This window comes from Triturus cristatus, chromosome 4_2 (genome assembly GCF_964204655.1).
Source record: "Triturus cristatus chromosome 4_2, aTriCri1.1, whole genome shotgun sequence".
NCBI lineage: Eukaryota > Metazoa > Chordata > Amphibia > Caudata > Salamandridae > Triturus > Triturus cristatus.
This window is the reverse complement of record NC_140586.1, coordinates 630,117,264-630,135,022: the sequence shown is the minus strand read 5'-3', so window position 1 is coordinate 630,135,022 and position 17,759 is coordinate 630,117,264. Positions and strand designations below refer to the sequence as shown.

General features: G+C 49.3%; 1 protein-coding gene across 1 annotated transcript in view; it reads right to left on the bottom strand.

Annotated features, from left to right (window-relative positions):
* RPE65 (retinoid isomerohydrolase RPE65) overlaps window positions 1–17,759 on the bottom strand; it is a 186,857-nt gene that overhangs the window by 55,864 nt on the left and 113,234 nt on the right. Inside the window, exons 8-9 of the mRNA XM_085602298.1 lie at window positions 12,996–13,128; window positions 12,750–12,889 (exon numbers count right to left, since the gene is read on the bottom strand). Of these exons, the coding sequence (XP_085458424.1) occupies window positions 12,750–12,889; window positions 12,996–13,128 (273 nt within the window). The remainder of the gene's footprint in view (window positions 1–12,749; window positions 12,890–12,995; window positions 13,129–17,759) is intronic.

Below are 17,759 nucleotides of genomic sequence, written 5' to 3'. Positions count from 1 at the left end.
GGTGCGGGGTAGCCAGTACTAGTAGAAGAGGGGAGTGGTCCGACAATGTGCGCGGCAAAACCTCGCAGTCCCTAACGCACGCAAGCAGCGACCGCGACACCAACCAATAGTCTATTCTGGTATGCACGTCGTGGAATGCCGAGTAATGCGTGAAGCCCCCTTTACCCGGGTGGCGATGCCGCCAGATGTCTAGCATGTGTAGCCTGATTAATTCTGCCTGCATATGTAGGGCGGCGGTCGCCGGGCGGCGGGCTGGCCCCGAGGAGCGGTCTAAATCCGGATTGAATGTGAAGTTAAAGTCACCACCCCATACCATGCCAGTGTGCACGTGCAGCCTACATTGTGCCGCCAGTGCATCATAGAACTCAGGGGAGTCGTAATTGGGGCCGTACACATTGACTACAATCAAGTCATGGCCCTTACCAGCGCACCTCGCTATTAAGTAACGCCCGTCCGGGTCGGAGGTCAGCGATGTCAACCGCAAGTTCGATCGTGGGTTTACCCAAGTAACCACCCCCCTGGAATGTGATGTAAAGCCTGCCGCCGCGCTGGTGCCCACTAGCCCCTTCGCCGCTAACAGTTTACTTGTAAGAGGGAGGTGAGTCTCCTGAAGTAGTGCCAGGTCAATGTGATGCCGGTGGAGATAATTTAAAACTTTCCTGAGTTTGCGATAATCGTTCAGCCCCCGGACATTCCACGTCAGCGCTCTAATGGCCTCCTCGCCAATGTCACTCTTCCGTTCACCTATTCCAGTCATCCCGGCAGAAACATACAGCAACCACCGCTGCGCACAGGCCAGGTGGGAGTCCCCGCCCACCACTCGGTTCCAGACAGTCTGAAACAGCCATACAACAGTAAGACAAAAAGCTTGCCACTCAACAGACAGTGCGGATCACAGTTCCCAACGGCAGAACGTCCCCCTAACTTCCCAGCCCACCACCCACAGCCGACCACCCCCAACCTGGCCAGACAGATCCCCAGTCCCACCCCCCTCCCTACCCCACAACAAACATACAAAACCATCCCCGAACCAGCCCCCAGAGGGGCCATGAAAGCTATCAGCGCTGGGGCAGGGGCCTCCGATGAACAGCTACCCTAAAACTCTCAACAGTCCACCATATGGCCGTGCCCCCACTTCCAAGCCCCCAGTCTCAGTGCAGCTCGAGCTATTATCGCCTCCCCACCATTAGTTCTAGGGGGGACCCCAACACTCCCATCAGCGGCGAGCCACCCCACCTATCGAAACTTGCAAGGCACCCTCCAAACGCCCCCATTAAGTCATCTAGGCCATAGCCCATTTGTCTCTTAGACCGGCCCGTGCGGTGAGCTCCAGGCGCCACACAAACCAGAGTCCCGCAGTTATTAAGGCCGCAGGGCTATCCTGCCCTCGACCAGACCATGAAAGAGGACCAGCCCCCGCCTCCCCTCCAAGTCTAGGGCCGCAACACCCGGGCCTCCCCCAACACATCAGAAAGTTCTCACCCAGCCACAGCCTCAGAGTCCTCCGGGGCGGTCGTCGTCTCCTGCACAACAACAATGTTCCAGCCACTGCAGCACCGCCAGGGAAGCGGCAGCCTCCACGACAGGGCAACGGCCCCCCGCCAGGAGACAGAGCGTATCAAGCGGCCACTGCCAGTGATCTAGTCCTGCTCCCCCAGGCCGGAGACCTCCGCCCGGGCAGCCGCGCCGTCCTGCAGCCCACGCCGTTGCTCCTTCGACCACTCCTTCAGAGATCGCTGCAGCTCCCTCGGGTCCGTGAAGAAGTGCGAGTGCCCCTGCCTGTTGATTCGGAGCCTCGCCGGGTATAACATGGCATAGTCCAGGCCCAAGTCGCGGAGTTATTTTTTGTAGGGTGCGAACTGCCTGCGCTCCTCCTGAACCTTCGCCGTGAAGTCGGGATAGATGGAGATATCCATCCCTTCATATTGCAGCTTCCCCTTTTCCCTCGCCACTCGCAGGGCTGTGTCTCTGTCTCTATAATTCAGTAGTTTTGCTATTATGGGTCTTGCATGCGCCCCAGGCTTGGGGCGAGGGCCCAACGAACGATGGGCTCTCTCAACAACAAACATTGGGGAGAACACGTCCTCCCCCAGCAGTGCCCGCAGCAATTTTTCCACGAAGAGTTCCATTCGCCCGGTGTGCGTCGATTCCGCCACACCGGTGATGCGGACGTTTGACCTCCTCGAACGGGCCTCCAAATCTTCGGACTTGTCCTGAATGACCTGCAGCAGCTTACTGAATAGCCTGCGGTCCGAGTCCCATGCCGTCTGTGCCTCCTCCACCTGTGTTATTCTCTGTTCGGACGCATCCAGCCGCTCAGCATTCTTATCCACTCGTTCCGACATGCGGTCCATGCGGTATGTGAGCGCATCGAGCTTGGTGTCTATCGCGGTCAGACTGCCCTGCAGCCCTTTTTCCATTGCCGCCAGCATTGCCTTGATGTCGGCGCACATAGAGCTCTCCGCAGCCGCTCCATCTGGAGGCCGTGCCGGCGGTGCTTCGTCGGGCCCCTTCGGCTTACGGGGGTCAAAAGACAGTTTGGGCTGGGACTTATCGCTTTTGCCCATGGCGACGCTGAGGGTCAGCGGCCGGCGCGCGTCCGCCTCTCCGGGGCAAAGTCCTGATCCTAGGGGGGCCGCACTGCAGGTCACCCCCACCACGACTCGCAGATGTCTGGGGCGCCGACCACCCCGTGTCACAGTTCCACTCTCTGGTCTCTCCCCGGTCACAGCCACCAGACTGGTCGCAGAGTCGTATATCAGCCTGCGCCACTCCCAGTGTCCGGTCGCCACCTCAGGCCCGAGTGAGAGTGGGGCGCTCCCTGCCCGAGTCAGTTATTCCACGCTCCTCCACGTGTTCCGTCGCTATCCAGGACAGGAAGGGCGCCCCAGGGGCCACGGCTGGAGACTGCTATTCACGATGGCTACACCCCAAAGGGCCGCGGCAGCAGACCGCTCCTCTCCGCACGACAGCCCCAGTGGCCCCTCCAGCACACACAGCCAGGCCACAGCACTGGTCACGCAGTCTAGTCCTCCGGGCCGCCGCCGTCGCTCACCGGACCGTCCACGGCACAGACGTCGGGCTCCCGTCAAGCAGAGGGAAGCAAAGGAGGGCGCCGCCGCAACAAGTCACAGATCTGAGCAAGGAAGAACGGCAATCCCTCTGTAGTCTCCGCGGGCCTGGGTCAGCGCCTATGGTGCAGGGGGGGAGGGGGAGGGGGGGGGGGAGCGCGCCAACACCCGGGCAGTCCGCAAGTGCCCGCGGCTCCCGGGCACCCAGGCCGCTTCCCGTCTCGAGGGTGCCCCTCGGCCTGCGCCGCTCCCCAGGGCAGCCAGAGGGGGGGGGGGGCGATCCACACCAGCACGCCTGTCTCCCCCGCCGTCCGAATCAAAGGTGTCTCGGGGGGGCCTCCGGGCCCGAGCTCCAGGGGTGACTAGGGTTCAACGCGGCGTGGGCAGCCGCTTCTGCCAGGGGGCCCAGGCAGCAATCCAGCCGGGGGGGGAGGGGAGGGGGGGGGGAGACACCACAACTGCCTCTCCGCACCCTATGCGGGTCCGCAACCCTCCGCTCGTGTGTCCGGTGCGCCCGTCTCCGCCTCTCCGTCGTCTCCCGGGTTCTCGGCAGTCGGACCAGGACGGTCGGGTCCTCCCCCTGCAAGTCGGCCGCACGTCGCGTGACGCACGACGGGGAGAGCCACAGGACAGCCCGGGGATCACGGCCCAGTCCGCTCCTTCGCTCAGCGCCCGCCGTTGTCGGCTCTCCGGGCCTCGCTCGCTGCCGCCGGGCCTCCGGGGCGACGCAGCCCAGTGCCGGAGGGAACCCCCTCGCCAGCTCTCTGTTCAGTGCCGCTGCTCAGGATCCTGTGGTCGGATATTTAGGGGCTTAGAGCGGGAGCTCCGCGTTTACACGTCCGCCATAGCCGCCGGCTAGGTCCGCCCCCCCATCTTTTCTACGTTTTTGAAGAAAAGGAGATGTGTTGTAATTTGCGTGTGCTTGTCGTGTGCCACATGTCTTTGTAATTGAATTGTGGGTTCGATTCTGGTCAGTTGACTGCTAGCCAAGATGGGATCGGGTTGTTAACAGACGGCGCATGATAAAGCACCTACCTTTAAGTTTCCTGCTGTGTCCCGGCTGTTTTAGTTCAGACACCCATGGAAAATCAGCTCTGGTGGGACTTTGCCAACAGCGACACCTGATTGCAACGTTCAAGGAAGAGCCACAGCTGGCAGAATGGGGAATAGATTTTCAACCCCCTCCCCCCAATTGGAGAAATACCCTTACATCCTCTACCCCTCCCTATGGCGAAAGGGGTCTATGCTGTCTTTCGCTGCAAATCCTAACCCCGCGCAGCACCAGAAGAAAGATCCTCTGGACTACTTAGTAAATACGATCGACTAGTTGCTGAACAACTATGAATCCCAACAGGCAATCATATTCAGAGATTTTAACATCAGGGCCTCAGGCAAGTCCTTAAACTCCCTCAGTTTGACAGGGGACACTACACCTCTACACACTCTACAATCACAAACTAATCTTGTCTCAATCCTTAAAAGAAGCCTGCTCTCCCATCTGGTGCAACAACCGTACTTTCAGGAACATATCCACAATCAATTACATCTTCATCAGCGAAGGGTTGGCTCCCATGCTCCAAGACTTTGAAGTCGACAACAGGGATGAAAGCAACCACAGATCCCTCTGTGCAACCTTACAATTAGTTTCTATTGATTCATTATACCCAACATCGCTTCAGGTACCAACAGGGGAAGAGCACCTCAAGGTCCTGCACAGAATCAAATGGTCAGCTAAACTGGAAGGCAAACCTCTAGCCTGGATTGAGGAAAGAAATTTAGGCAACAAGCCACCCAGCTCAATATCATCACCAGGACACTGGGAGAAACTTTGTAGCAGATCTCCAACAGGTGGTGGGGAACGGACAATGGAAACCACTGATTAGATTCTCTTATTTTAATACGCGCGCCTTGTCGATCAAAGGAGCTAATCACCTGTAAGCACACTCTGCAAAGGGCCCTGGCCACTAGAAGAAGAGGCAGTAAAATAGAATCCGGCCAATCACTCATCGTTCTCAGAGCATATTACAAGCAGAAAGTACAGCAGCAAAATTGGGAGTACATCGAAACAAAGTGGCTCAAAATTTTCCCTCTACTAAAAAACAAGAATAACTCTTGACTGTGGAGGCACAAACTGCTTTGGCAATTTAGGACAGAACAAATTGCCAATCCGGTGTGGCGGAGAGGGACTGGATCAGGAATGTTAAACAGCTATACACAACGGACTGTGGCAGCAACACCTCCTATATCCCACTTTGCCCCAGAATTCTGGGTCCAACATGGCATTCTTATCACAGAAGGTGCCGTAATGGCATCGATTAAGATAATGAGGAATGATGGGCCGAACAGGATTCTGCCTCCTTGTTCGAAACGGCTCAAGACTTCTGGGCTAGAACACTAATGCCACTTTTTAACCATGCTTTGGCCACTGCAATGACACCGACCTCTTGAAATGGGTCAATCCTCTTCCCTATTCGTAAAAAGGGAGACAATTCCAACCTGGTAAATTATCGGCTGGTCGCTCTCCTCTACCTTGAAGCCAAAGCCTATGCCCGTATCCAGCTGGAGGAATTGGAAACTTGGGTGTCGGAAAAAAGAATTCTCCCAATCTGGAATTAGGCCTGACGGTTCAAGAGTGGGCATCTTAGCATTAGCGCATTCATCCAATCAAGCAGTTAGGAAGAAGCACCCCTCCCTGTTCTGCTGCTTTGTCGATTATAGTGCTTCCTTCAACAGGGTGGATCGGGGAAGACTATGGGGGAAGCTAGCTGCGTGGGGAATGCAGCCCTTACTCCTCAAGGCAGTTACATCTTTATATCAGGAGACTTGGATCTGGGTAAAATCAACCTTCAACGCAGCCACCGCCAGTGTGCCCACCAAAAAAAAGGCTCAAACAGAGCTGTGTGTTGGTCCCCCTTCTCTTTAATCTCTATACTGCATACCTGGACAGCCCTGGAAGGTGAAAGTTTAGTTACCCCAAGGCTGGACAGAGTGCGCCTTCCCCTTTTGCAGTATGAGGATGACACTGCAACTATGGACCACAACAGAGCCGGCCTACAGAGAGCCATAAATGCCCTCCATCGCTGCAATTGGGAGAACAAACTGCAGGTGAATCAGAGTACAACCAAGGTCATCGTTTTTGGCAAATATCCCCACAAAAAACAAACCCACTGGTAGCTTGGAGATCTACTAATCGTGACATCCCCCGCCTAGAAGTACCTTTGTGTCTGGTCCACAGATGGGGCTAAACCTGCTGGCCACCTAAGAACTAAATCCACCTGCGTCATCCAAACTCTGAAGCACCTAAGCAATCGTCTACAAAGCTGAACTGCTGAGCCTATGCTGACAGCCTTTTTTTGTTTTTCCCATAAATTCTATTGGCATTTATATCATATAGACATTGTTTTACAGCAGAAGATTGAAGTAGATGTGTAGCCCCCCCGCCCTCCCCTCCCAAACATTTTCAACCATGAATAATATCCTTTTCCAGTTCTCACATTTATCTCGCCTCACCCAGCAGATAATTCTTACAAGGGAAGAGTAGGCTCCATACGCCCATTATCCCCAGCGGAAGAACATGCATATCCAGTACTTGCATAATGTCTACATGTGTTTTGCCAACATTAACTTCCAACTTCAGCCCCCCCCCCCCTCCCCTTACCGCTCCAAACATTGAGTCATGGTTCCAGAACTATTCTATGCATGATTGCTATATCCCATTCTCAACAGTTCATGTTAACCCATGCCATACCTAACTTTTAATTACTCTTCTGTGACGTACGTGCGGACAGCCTTGAGACCAAAATTGATCCCAGCTCTCAAATACGGCTACTTAGCCTTTCCTGGTGCCCTAAACACGCTTTGAATAAACTCCAAGATCACTGTGTACAAGAAAGTCCTTCTTGCTCTCTGGCAAGCCAGAAAAATAAGGCTGAGACTGGAGTTGGTACGGGGGGCCAAGACCTTGTGTGTCAGGGGGACTTAATAAAATACTATCTCAGGGTCCTGTTGTCCACAGAGTCCTCTCTCAAATATCACCGGAAACCAATCGTGTAAGAAGAGGGCACTCCATGGCTAACCCAGTTAGTAATGGCAATAAACAGATTAAAAATCATGGCAGCCAACCTGCATACCCAAGAAATCCCATGCTCAGCATGAAAAATGCTGTGAACAGGCAGGGGATACTAACTTCATTTGAACGGGACACTGAAAGACTACGCACCAGCTCCACTACTGAGATGGTGGACACATCTTGCACCCCAGGGAAGGCCCAGCCTTACTTTCAACACACACTTTCAGCCCAGGCATGTAGGAACATCCTCTACATAAGGCTCATTTGCTAAGTATCCCGAGCCCCAACCTGCACCAGGCCCTGCTAATCTGCACTTTACACTTTATCCCCTCCTTCCAATCAATCAATCGGGGCTTGGTAAAGCGCATCAACTCACCTGCGAGGGTCTCAAGGTGCTGGGGGGAAGGGGGCGGCTCCGTTGAATGCTGGGGTCATCCGAAGAGCCCGGTCTTGAGGTCCTTCCTCGACTGGAGCAGTGTGGGAGCTTGGTGGAGGGGGAGGTCGTTCCAGGCCTTGGCTGCGAGGTAGGAGAAGAACTTTCCTACCGTTCTGGTCTTGTAGATGTGTGGAACGGTGGCCAGAGAGAGGTCAGCTGATTGGAGGTATCTTTTGGGTGCGTGAAAGGAGACGCGGATGTTCAGGTATGTTGGGCCGGTGTTGTGGAGGGCCTTGTATGCGTGAGTGAGGAGTTTGAAGGTTATTCTTCTTTCGATAGTGAGCCAGTGGAGATCGTGTAGGTGTTGGGTGGCTGCGACAGGGGATGTCTAGGATCAGTCTGGCTGCGGCGTTCTGGACGGTCTGGAGTTTGTGAAGCAGTTTTGTATCGATTCCGGCGTAGAGCATTGCTGTAGTCCAGTCTGCTACTGACGAGAGCTTGCATGACAGTTTTTTGGGATTCGGATGGGATCCATCTGAACGTCTTTTTGAGTATGCGGAATGTATTGAAGCAGGCCCGAGATACGGCATTGTTCTGGCGGATTATTGTGAGCGATAAGTCTAGTATGATGCTGAAGTTTCGTATGTGGTCCCTCAGGGTAGAGTGGGGTGGAGCCAAGGATGAGGACTTCTGTTTTCTCAGAGTTGAGTTTCAGGCAACTCTTCTTCATCCAGGTGGCGATGGCTTTCATCCCTTCTTGGGAGGTGTTTCTGGTTATGTTGGGTTCGTTGGTGAGTATAAGCTGGGTGTCATTGGCGTAGGAGACAATGTTGAGCCTGTGGTTTCGAATGATGGTTGCGAGGGGGGCCATGTAGATGTTAAAGAGGGTGGGGCTGAGGGAGTTGGTCTCTGTTGGTTGCGAGAAGTAGGGCGGGAGTCTGACTCGCTGAGTTCTGCCGGTAAGAAATTAGCATATCCAGGTCAAGGGCCTTTCCGGGGATACCGGGGTCATGGAGCCTGGTGGCTAGTGTGAAGTGGGAGACAGTGTCAAAGCAGCCGAGAGATCCAAGAGGATGAGGGCTGCCATTTGGCTCTGGTCGATGAGGGAGCCATGTTGTATGTGAGGGACAGTATGGCGGTCTCAGTGCTGTGGTTCCTGCAGAATCTGGATTGAAAGATGTCCAGGACATTGTTAGCTTTGATGAAGTGTGCTTGCTGGGTGTTGATGGCCTTTTCGATGACTTCGGCTGCAAATGGAAGCAGGGAGGTGGGCTTGAAGATTTTGAGGTCCATCCGGTCTGCGGAGGGTTTCTTCAGGAGCGGGTTGACTTCAGTGTGTTTCCAATCGTCGAGGAATGTGGCGTCTCGAGGAAGCAGTTGATCCTCCTACGTAGTTCGGGTTCGATGGCCGTGATGGCTCTGTGGAAGATGTGGTGTGGGCAGGGGTCTGAGGGTGCTCCGGAGTGGATGCTCTTCATGGTCTTTAAGGAGTCGTCTGTCGTGAGTGGAGTCCAATTGAAGGGTGGGACGTCTGTTGTTTCACTGCAGGGTTTGGCAAATTCCTTGATGATGGAGAACAGTTCTTTGGTATTATGAGCGTCGGTGAGAATTCTGTCTTGGAGGGATTTCTTCTTTGTGGATTGGATGAGTTGGTGGTGTGCTGTGGTGACTGCTCTGTAGGCGGTGCGTGTTTCTGAAGTTTTGTTGTTCCTCCATGTCTTTTCGAGTTGTCGGCAGGAGCGTTTGTACTCTGGGAGTGCAGGGGTGAACCAGCTTTCTTGCTTGATGTGTCGTCCTGTGGCTTTCATGAGGGGGCGAGTGGGTCGCGCAGTTCATGATCCAGCGGTGGAGGTTGCGTACTGTGGTGTTAGCATCTGGTGTAGTCAGTGGTGGGGTTCTGATGAAGGAGGAGGTTAGCTGGACTCCGGTGACTTTGTTCCAGCTTCTACGGGGGAGGCGGTGGGGTGCTTGTATACAGTCGGATTTTTTAAGGAGAAGTGGATGCAGTGGTGGCCTGTCTAGAGGAATTCCGTGGTGTGGCTGTAGGAGATGCTGTTTCCACCAGTGAAGACTGGGTCGAGGGTGTGTCCTGCTGTTTGCGTGTGGCGGTGCCTAGTTGCTTCAGTTCTATGTTGGTGAGGTTCTGTAGGAGGCAGGTGGTGTTAGTGTTGTCGTGGTTGTCTAGGTGAAATTTTAGGTTTCCGAGTACGATGTAGTATGTGGAAGCGAGGGGTGTGATGAGGTCGGTGATGGTGTCGGTGAAAGGAACGCAGAGGCCAGGCGGCCTGTAGATGAGGGTTCCGTGGAGAGTCATTTGGGGGTTGGTCTAGATCTGGAAGCGGAGGTGCTCCATGAGGGTCGTCCGGGCCGATGGTCGACATGCAGAGGGTGCTTTTGTGGATGATGGCAGTGCCTCCTCCTGGGCGGATGGGGCGGTCCTTCCGCAGAATCTTGTATCTGTCAGGAATGGCGGTGCGATGTCGGGCGCGGAGTTGGCGTTGGTCCAGGATTCTGTGAGGAAGGCGACGTTGGGCGCATAGGTGTTGAGGAGGTCCCAGATTTCTATTGCTTGCTTGTGTATGGAGCACACATTGTGGAGGATGCAGTTGCTTAGTTTGTGAGCAGAAGTCCAAAAGGCAGGGTGCTGCTGCTGGGGTACGGAGGTGGGTGAAGGTGCAGCGGCAGTGTAGACAGAAGAGCTGGCCTTGATTGTTGCTCGGCGTCGAAAGCAGGCAGTTGTTGCTGCATCCGTGGTTGAGAGCGTGGAGGGTGCTGGAGTTGTAGTGAAGGCAGGTCGGAGTACCCGGGACCCTGGCACTGGTTGCGGTAGGGTTGCGGATGGGCGCCGATGGGCTTGCCTTTGGCGCGACAGCGGCATGCCAGCAGCGGGGCCGCTGTAAGTAGGGATCTCGTATGGTGGGTCAGCTGGGAGGTGGGAAGGACACACTGTAGGGGGGAAGTGCCGCAGGGGCAGCAGCGGCGGGGAAAAAATGTCTCAGGAAAAAGAATGAACAGAAAGAGAAGGAAGATTAAAATAGAAAGAGAAAAAATAGAAAAAGAGGCAAGAGAGACAGAATAGCAGTAGAGCAGAGTGCTCTCCCACTGGACCACCAGGGATGAGGCGCAGGCTGGAACCCGTGGGTGAAGGAGGGCCTTGAACACCCTGGAAGAGTGAGCTCAGGGGGCAACCCTCAGTGGTGGAGCTGCACAGGGTGAGAGCAGTCACACCTTTATGTTTGTTATAATCAATTTTAACTTTTATAGGGCGTTGTACCCCAACCAAGAAATATTATTGATTGTATTCTTTCAAAAGTTTAATTAATATTCGTCTGTTGTGTTTATTGTTTTTATGTGTAATTGTACCTCATAGTCCCAGACATGTAATAATTTTGATTAATCTAACATGAATAAATACTTACATCAGGCATATAATACACACGTGTTTCATAGCTGTTTTATGCTGAGGATACATCCAGCAATGGGAATACTTATAATGGTCAAATGGCAAAGGTCTGAATCCTCATCTCGATACAGTTTTCTTTACGTTGATGCTTTCAAAATACTTGTGTTATGGGTTCCTTTTACTTATTTATTATCCAGTACTCAATCGAATAGTAACTATGGATATAAAAAGACTATTAAACCACTACTGTCTCCTTATATACATGGATTTTCCTTTTCCCCTTCCTAATCATATTATTTATATGTTCTAAATTGAAAGAATAATATATTTTGGCATCTACACACGAGAGAATTAAGTCAGTCAGATTTTTACCCTCAACCCTCATTTACCCTTTTTCTTATTTCTTTTTTAAATGATTTCCTCCCCTTCGTTTCACTTTCCTGTATTATTTCATGCTGTATTTATATTTTTATTCTTAATCACACCACAAGGTATTACCTGGAAGGGTTATTTTTTGCGATAGAATTTAAATAGGAATGTTTTAGCCTGTTCTAAATAACTAATGTAAAGATGTATTGTTCAGCATATTAAGAGGTTTTCAATATTGAAGATTTAGTACTGTGATAAGTTTCACATGCATTTATCTTAAAACGTATAACTATAATCAAGAAACACAACAAAAATAAAAACACGGGAACATTTTCAGTTTCACTGTCAAACACAACCTTTTCTCTGGTTTAGTTTTGAGTTGCCATTTTGATATTTGAATTTATAAGACATCACAATACATGGCCAGCACCGGTCCTCATCACAATGGGCCAGTTGTTCTGGCTAAAAGTTGCATACTTGATTTCGCCTTTAGCACAAAAAACTCAGAGACCCATTTAGTCTTAATGTGTTCTGATAAGAGAACTGCTCTAAGACAACAGCGTGCTCACCAAGGGGCACGCACATGCATCAAAGTAGGCTTTTGCGAGTCCTTAATTGCGATTATTAAAGAATCACAATTCGGGACTCTCAAAAGCCTATGCCTGTAGAAATCGCTATTAAAATAGCGATTTCTGAACATTCGTTAATTGCAACTCGCAAATTGTATCAATAGGTACTCGCAAATTGCGCATGCAATTTCAAGGGTGCAAAGGTGTCAAAATGACACCCTGTTGCATCCCTGAAATTGTGATGTGCACCCATGTTGCGCACACACATGCCCCAAGGGCATGTGTGTGTGTAAGCTGAAACCTTGAAAAATGCACTTTAGTGCATTTTTCAAGGTTTTTGCAAAATACAGACCAGAGTAATTTCTCTGTATTTTGCGGCCCCAAATAGCTAATTCGCTATTTCTAAGGGGTAAATGCATTGCATTTAAGGAATCGCACATTGCAATTCCTTAAATTTAATTGCAATTTAAGAAATTGCAATAAATTGCGATTTCTTAAATTGCGAGTGCCTTACAGTTTGATGCATCACAAAAGGTCTTTTTGCTGGCACAAACGCCTGATTTTTGCCAATTGCACCGTTTGCGCTTGCAAAAAAGCGTTGATGCATGTGCCTGCAAGTTTTTTTTAATCCTCTTAGAACAGAAAGTTATTGATGTACAAGGTTCTCACATTTATAAATCAACAACAATACAAAGGATAAAATAATCAAAGTCAAGGGAGTTGAATTACATTGCATTACTTAGGCCTGATATTTTTGCTTACATCTTGTGCCACTGGTCCTAAAAAATGTATCTATGAATGAGTTTAAATTAAGCATAATATATTAGCTTAAATTTTGCTTAAGTTGTAAAACTAGACGTAGCATTTAGTAATTCATTTCCTATGGTATTACCCTTTCCAGCAGCAGAGATCCACAATGAGGAATCCATGGTCTTCATATGTATTGATGTGATGGAAGAGGTTAAAGGCTGATGTCCTGTATTTGTTGTTGAGGTATTCCCCCGTCAGTTTTTCAGCTACATGCATCCACACCTTAAACACAAGCCAAGTTAGACAGGCTTTAGAACATTATTTTAGCTCTAAAACATATATATAGTAAAAGGTAGTTTAGTGCAATATACCAGGGACATCTTCTCACCCCCATTGTTTCATGAGATTCGAAGCAGTCCATATAGTTGGCTCCCCAAATACTCCAGGAGGAAAGGAACTTAAACAAGTTGATTTTCACGGGTTGCTCCACAAAGACAATGTAGTTCGGAGTTAGACCAAAACTGTTAAACAAAAAACATCAGTGTTTTCCCCTCAATTGTTCATATATTGCTGTTTTGATGAAACAACTTAACTGTTTAATGTAATAAACAATGGATAATCTTAAAAAAATATAAATACTGCATTCTAACTTTCCTAATTCTGGCATACTAATGCATAGGTGATAAAGGCAGACAGATACAACACACTTGGACCATTAGGGACTTGAGTGCATCAGCAAATATGCTCTCAAAACACATATTATGCACTGCTAGGGAATTACTTTGAGAAACCAGCAAAACAAACTGAAACCTACATTGTTCCAGGTAGACGTGCAAGCAAGTTTGAGAAAACGCTGGGGCAGATTCCCAAAGAAAGTAGGAAAAACATGTTTGGAGATATCGACTCTGCCTGCATGTATTTTTCGCCACCAAAGGTAAAGATACCCTGGGGGAAACATTCTGAAATGCCAGGGCTACTTAAATCTACAAAGTAAAATAAGGGAATAATACAAGGTGTAAATATTTACTCGGACCCATTACAGGCAAAGTCTGACATGCTCTCATTTAAAAGACCACATTCTAATTCATGTGGAGTGGTATTTCGCCAGTAAATATTACCCTGATTCATTCCACGCTTTACCGGGTGCATTCATGCATCTAGTATGACCAAATCCTTGGCTTGAAATGGTAAACCACGTCCGGTAATGAACCTGGTTACACCCCACTTGCATCATCGACTCTTTAATCTGCCTTTGACTCCTGTACCAGTGCTGATGAAAGCCTTGGACAATACAGAAAAGTAGAGCTGTCTGACTGCAACCAATGAGTGGATGCACATTCCCACACTAAAATTGAGACCCTCTAACACGGAATTCTTTTGTTTTAGGGAATCCACTTTTCCTCAGTTCTTCTAAACTCAGGTGTTGCATCTGAAGCACACCCTCCACATCCATCCCAACCATAAAGAACCTAGAGGTTCTTTTTGATCACTCTTAAATTATGGAACCCCATGTGGCCTCAGTGGTAGATACTTATTTTGATGCTTATTTTTCCACCACCGATGCTGTCAACACATCTTACTGTGTCTCCCTTTATCGCAAGAGTTTCGCTGCAGTGGTTGCATTTTTACACCATGGATTGATTACTCTAGTAGCTCCTAGGTGTGCCTCCCCGATTACCATTCATTGCCTGCAAAGCTTTCAGAATGCATCAGTTCAAATTTTATCAGCGTTGCACAGAGAACACTTAAGCCCAGCATTCTACAAACAAGGACCAAAGTTCGTACAAAATTTTATGCTGCACTAAAACACCACCCAGAAATGTGCTCCTCACCATGCTTCTCCTAGTAAGAATAAATGAGGACCATTAAAACCTGCACAGTACTACCAGAGGACCAGAGCTTTCCTTGCGTTATTATAGAACGTGCCCACCGTGCGCTTGACCGATGGTCCCCACACCGGCGCTCCACCAAAGACAGTTATCACTCGATTTCTCAATTACCGGGCCATAAATGTAATCCTCAGCAAGGCTAGAATCAAAGGTGACACCTTCTATGGGTCCTTGAAAATCCTCATCTTTCTGGATTACACCAGGACAGTCCAAGCGCAATGAAAAACCTTTCATTAAGTAAAACAGAAACTACGGGCCATTGGCTTAAAATACATGCTCCTCTTCCCGGCCAAATTGCAGGCTGTGATGCAGGGGCAAACAATATTCTTCGATTACCCAGACAGAGCCTGGGGAATGGCTGGAAGAACGCCCCCCTGTTGCAGGGGCAAGAGTTGCAGGCAGTTGGATGAGAACAGCCCCCCCTGGGAGGGATCCGGAATGACATCTACCGACCATGAATCCACACAGGCGCTGTAGACCAAGAAGTTCCTATTGGAGAGGATGGTCCAGGTCACTCAGTGGTCACAGTGCCAGCAGTGCAATACCCAATAGACTCCGAGAAGAGAGGGGGCCCTCGCTGGCCCGGCAGGGCCATGGTGGCAAACCGGAGTCTAACTCAGCATCAAACCATGGCACAAATGATTGATCTTTAGGCACTGCCCCCACACCTACTAGATCTGTTCTAAAAAAAAGTTTGCTAGTGTTTAAAGGGCGACAGATGCTTCCAGGGGGGATGTGTAGGGAGGGAGGATGTTTGGGGGGGGGGGGCCAGGGTTTTCTTTTCGGATTACAAGTTTGGCTTATATTATGTTGTGTATTTGTTTAAAAGCAAGGCAGTCACAAGTTTTCTTCCATAATCCACACTGGCCCCCAACCCCATGCAATATTTTGGCCACCGTGATAGGCCCACAGCTCAAGATCCTAACGTTGAACATGAATGGTTTACTGGATAAAATCAAGAGAGGTGCGGTCTTCCGATACGTCAAATGACATGACCCCACCTACAACCGACCCACTGAATGGACTCCAACTGGCCCATAATCGCCCTTCATGGTTACACTAGGGTGTTTCACGCAGGGTAAGCAAGAGGCATTGCTACCTGGTGCCATCATACATGCCTATTACCCTCTCTGCAGGGTCACCCCTAAACTTTTAACCTTCCTCCATCACTTTTTCTGACCTTGTTTTTGTTGGCTTTAGAACTCTGAGCACTTCACCACTGCTAAAGTGTATGTGCTCTTTTCTCTAAACATGGTAATATTGGTTCATACCCAATTGGTATATTTAATTTACTTAGAATTCCCTAGTAAAGTGCACTACATGTGCCCAGAGCCCGTAAATTAAATGTTACCAGTGGACCTGCAGCACTGCTTGTGTCACCCCCTAAGTAGCCCTCCATGGCAGAGCCTGAGTGTGCAGTTTAAACTGCCATGTCGACCTGGCAAATTAAACCTCTTGCCAAGCCCAAACCTTCCTTTTTAACACATATAAGTAACCAGTAGGTCGGCCCTTGATAGTCCAGGTGGCAGGCTGCAATGTATTTAAAAGGTAGGACATGTACCTTTTAGATTTACATGTCCTGGTAGTGAAAATCTCTTAAATTCGTTTTATTCTACTGCAAGGTTTCTCTCTCCCAAAGTACAACATTGGAGTTGCCTTATTACATTTTAGAAGGGTAGAAGTCAGATTATAAATTACTATCCAGAAAATGCCACTTTACGAAGTTGGCATTTAGATCTTACTTTAGCCAGTTGGTGCTTGTTACCTGTCTCTGATCACTTGTCTGGGGGTATATGCCAGCTGGGCTTTGTGTATTCCCTCTAGACAGCCACACATAGTAGGAGCTTAGGTTGGACTTGATGGGCCATTCTGGCAGAATGGGAGGGAGGAGCTCAGCCTATTCACACGGCTCAGGAACCATAGCATTCGTAAGCAGCGTACATCCAGTAACAGAGTGGTTATCTTCAAAGTATAGGAGTAAGTTACATGCTCATTCAACTCCCCCTCCATTTGAATAAATGTTTTATTGTTTCACAGGACGAGGTAATGTGCTGCATGGCTAAACACTTATAAGGTCTGAAAGGCGAGACCTATTGCCTATTCCAATGCTGTTTTTTAAAGTATGTGGTGCAGCTCTTTGCTTGTCCAAATGCTCCAATCACCGAAAACCACCTTAAATTCAAAAGAGCAAGAAAGACTTAGTTTCCGCTGCGTCCGATACAGCTGACCTGAAGTTACGGTAGTTAGCATAGGCTGTCTTTAAAGCGGTTTCTTGCTCTTCTTTCAAATTCTATTTCATGCGCAAGGCATTGTTTCGCCAAGTTTTAATACTTATTGACAGTGGCGTAGTTAGACCTTTTTCCGCCTATGGCGGTCAATGCTTTTGCCGCCCGGCAGCCGCTGGTAAGTGCGGGGTAGGGATGGGGTGCTGGCGAGTCTTGCATTCTCTGTCCCGCGATGGCCACAGGGAAGAGTGGGGTGGAAGGGAAACCGCCCCCCCCCCCCCCCCCAGCTACGCCACTGCTTATTGATAACACTATAGATAGCACCTTTTTCTCATTTGTGCCTGGAGCAATTGGAGTTCTTTATTGCCTTTGCAAAAGGAATTAAAGCGATATAAAAATGCAAAATACAATACAATAAAACTATAACAATACAATTTCCAAGATCCCTCTGTTTTTCTCTGTGTGAGTATTTGAAATGACTGAGTTCCTCACCTAAAGCAGTGTTACATTATATAAGCCAAGAAAAGAAGCAGCAAAGTAACGACATGCTAGAGTGTTGTAAACTATACAATGTATGCATTGAATAACTGAGGTATGGTTGAACTCAGGTGGCAAGCATTATCTTGGTAATAAGAAATAAAACCACCGGTTTCTCAAGGGTCTTTATTTACCTCAGTCCTGGCATTGTGTCCAGCTGAGCAAGTTAATCAGATTTAGAATCAGAGCACAACAGTACATTTGGTTGTTGCTCATATAATCTCCTTTAGGCTAATTGGCGCAACCGGAAAGGGGACAGTTCAACCATTCATGGATGTGCAGGGCCTTGTGAAATGGCATGCTTCACTGGAGTCTCCATTCCAGCAGATGTATCCTTATTTCTTTGTCCTGTCTTTAAACCATTTAAACCAGAAAACAAAACTGCCATGTTAGGTGAGGATCCTAGCTAGTCAAATTTTAAAAATTACAACCATTTTTCCTAAAAATGTTAAAAGTTAATCGATCCTTTTCACAATACTACGTGGGAGCAGAGTAAAATGC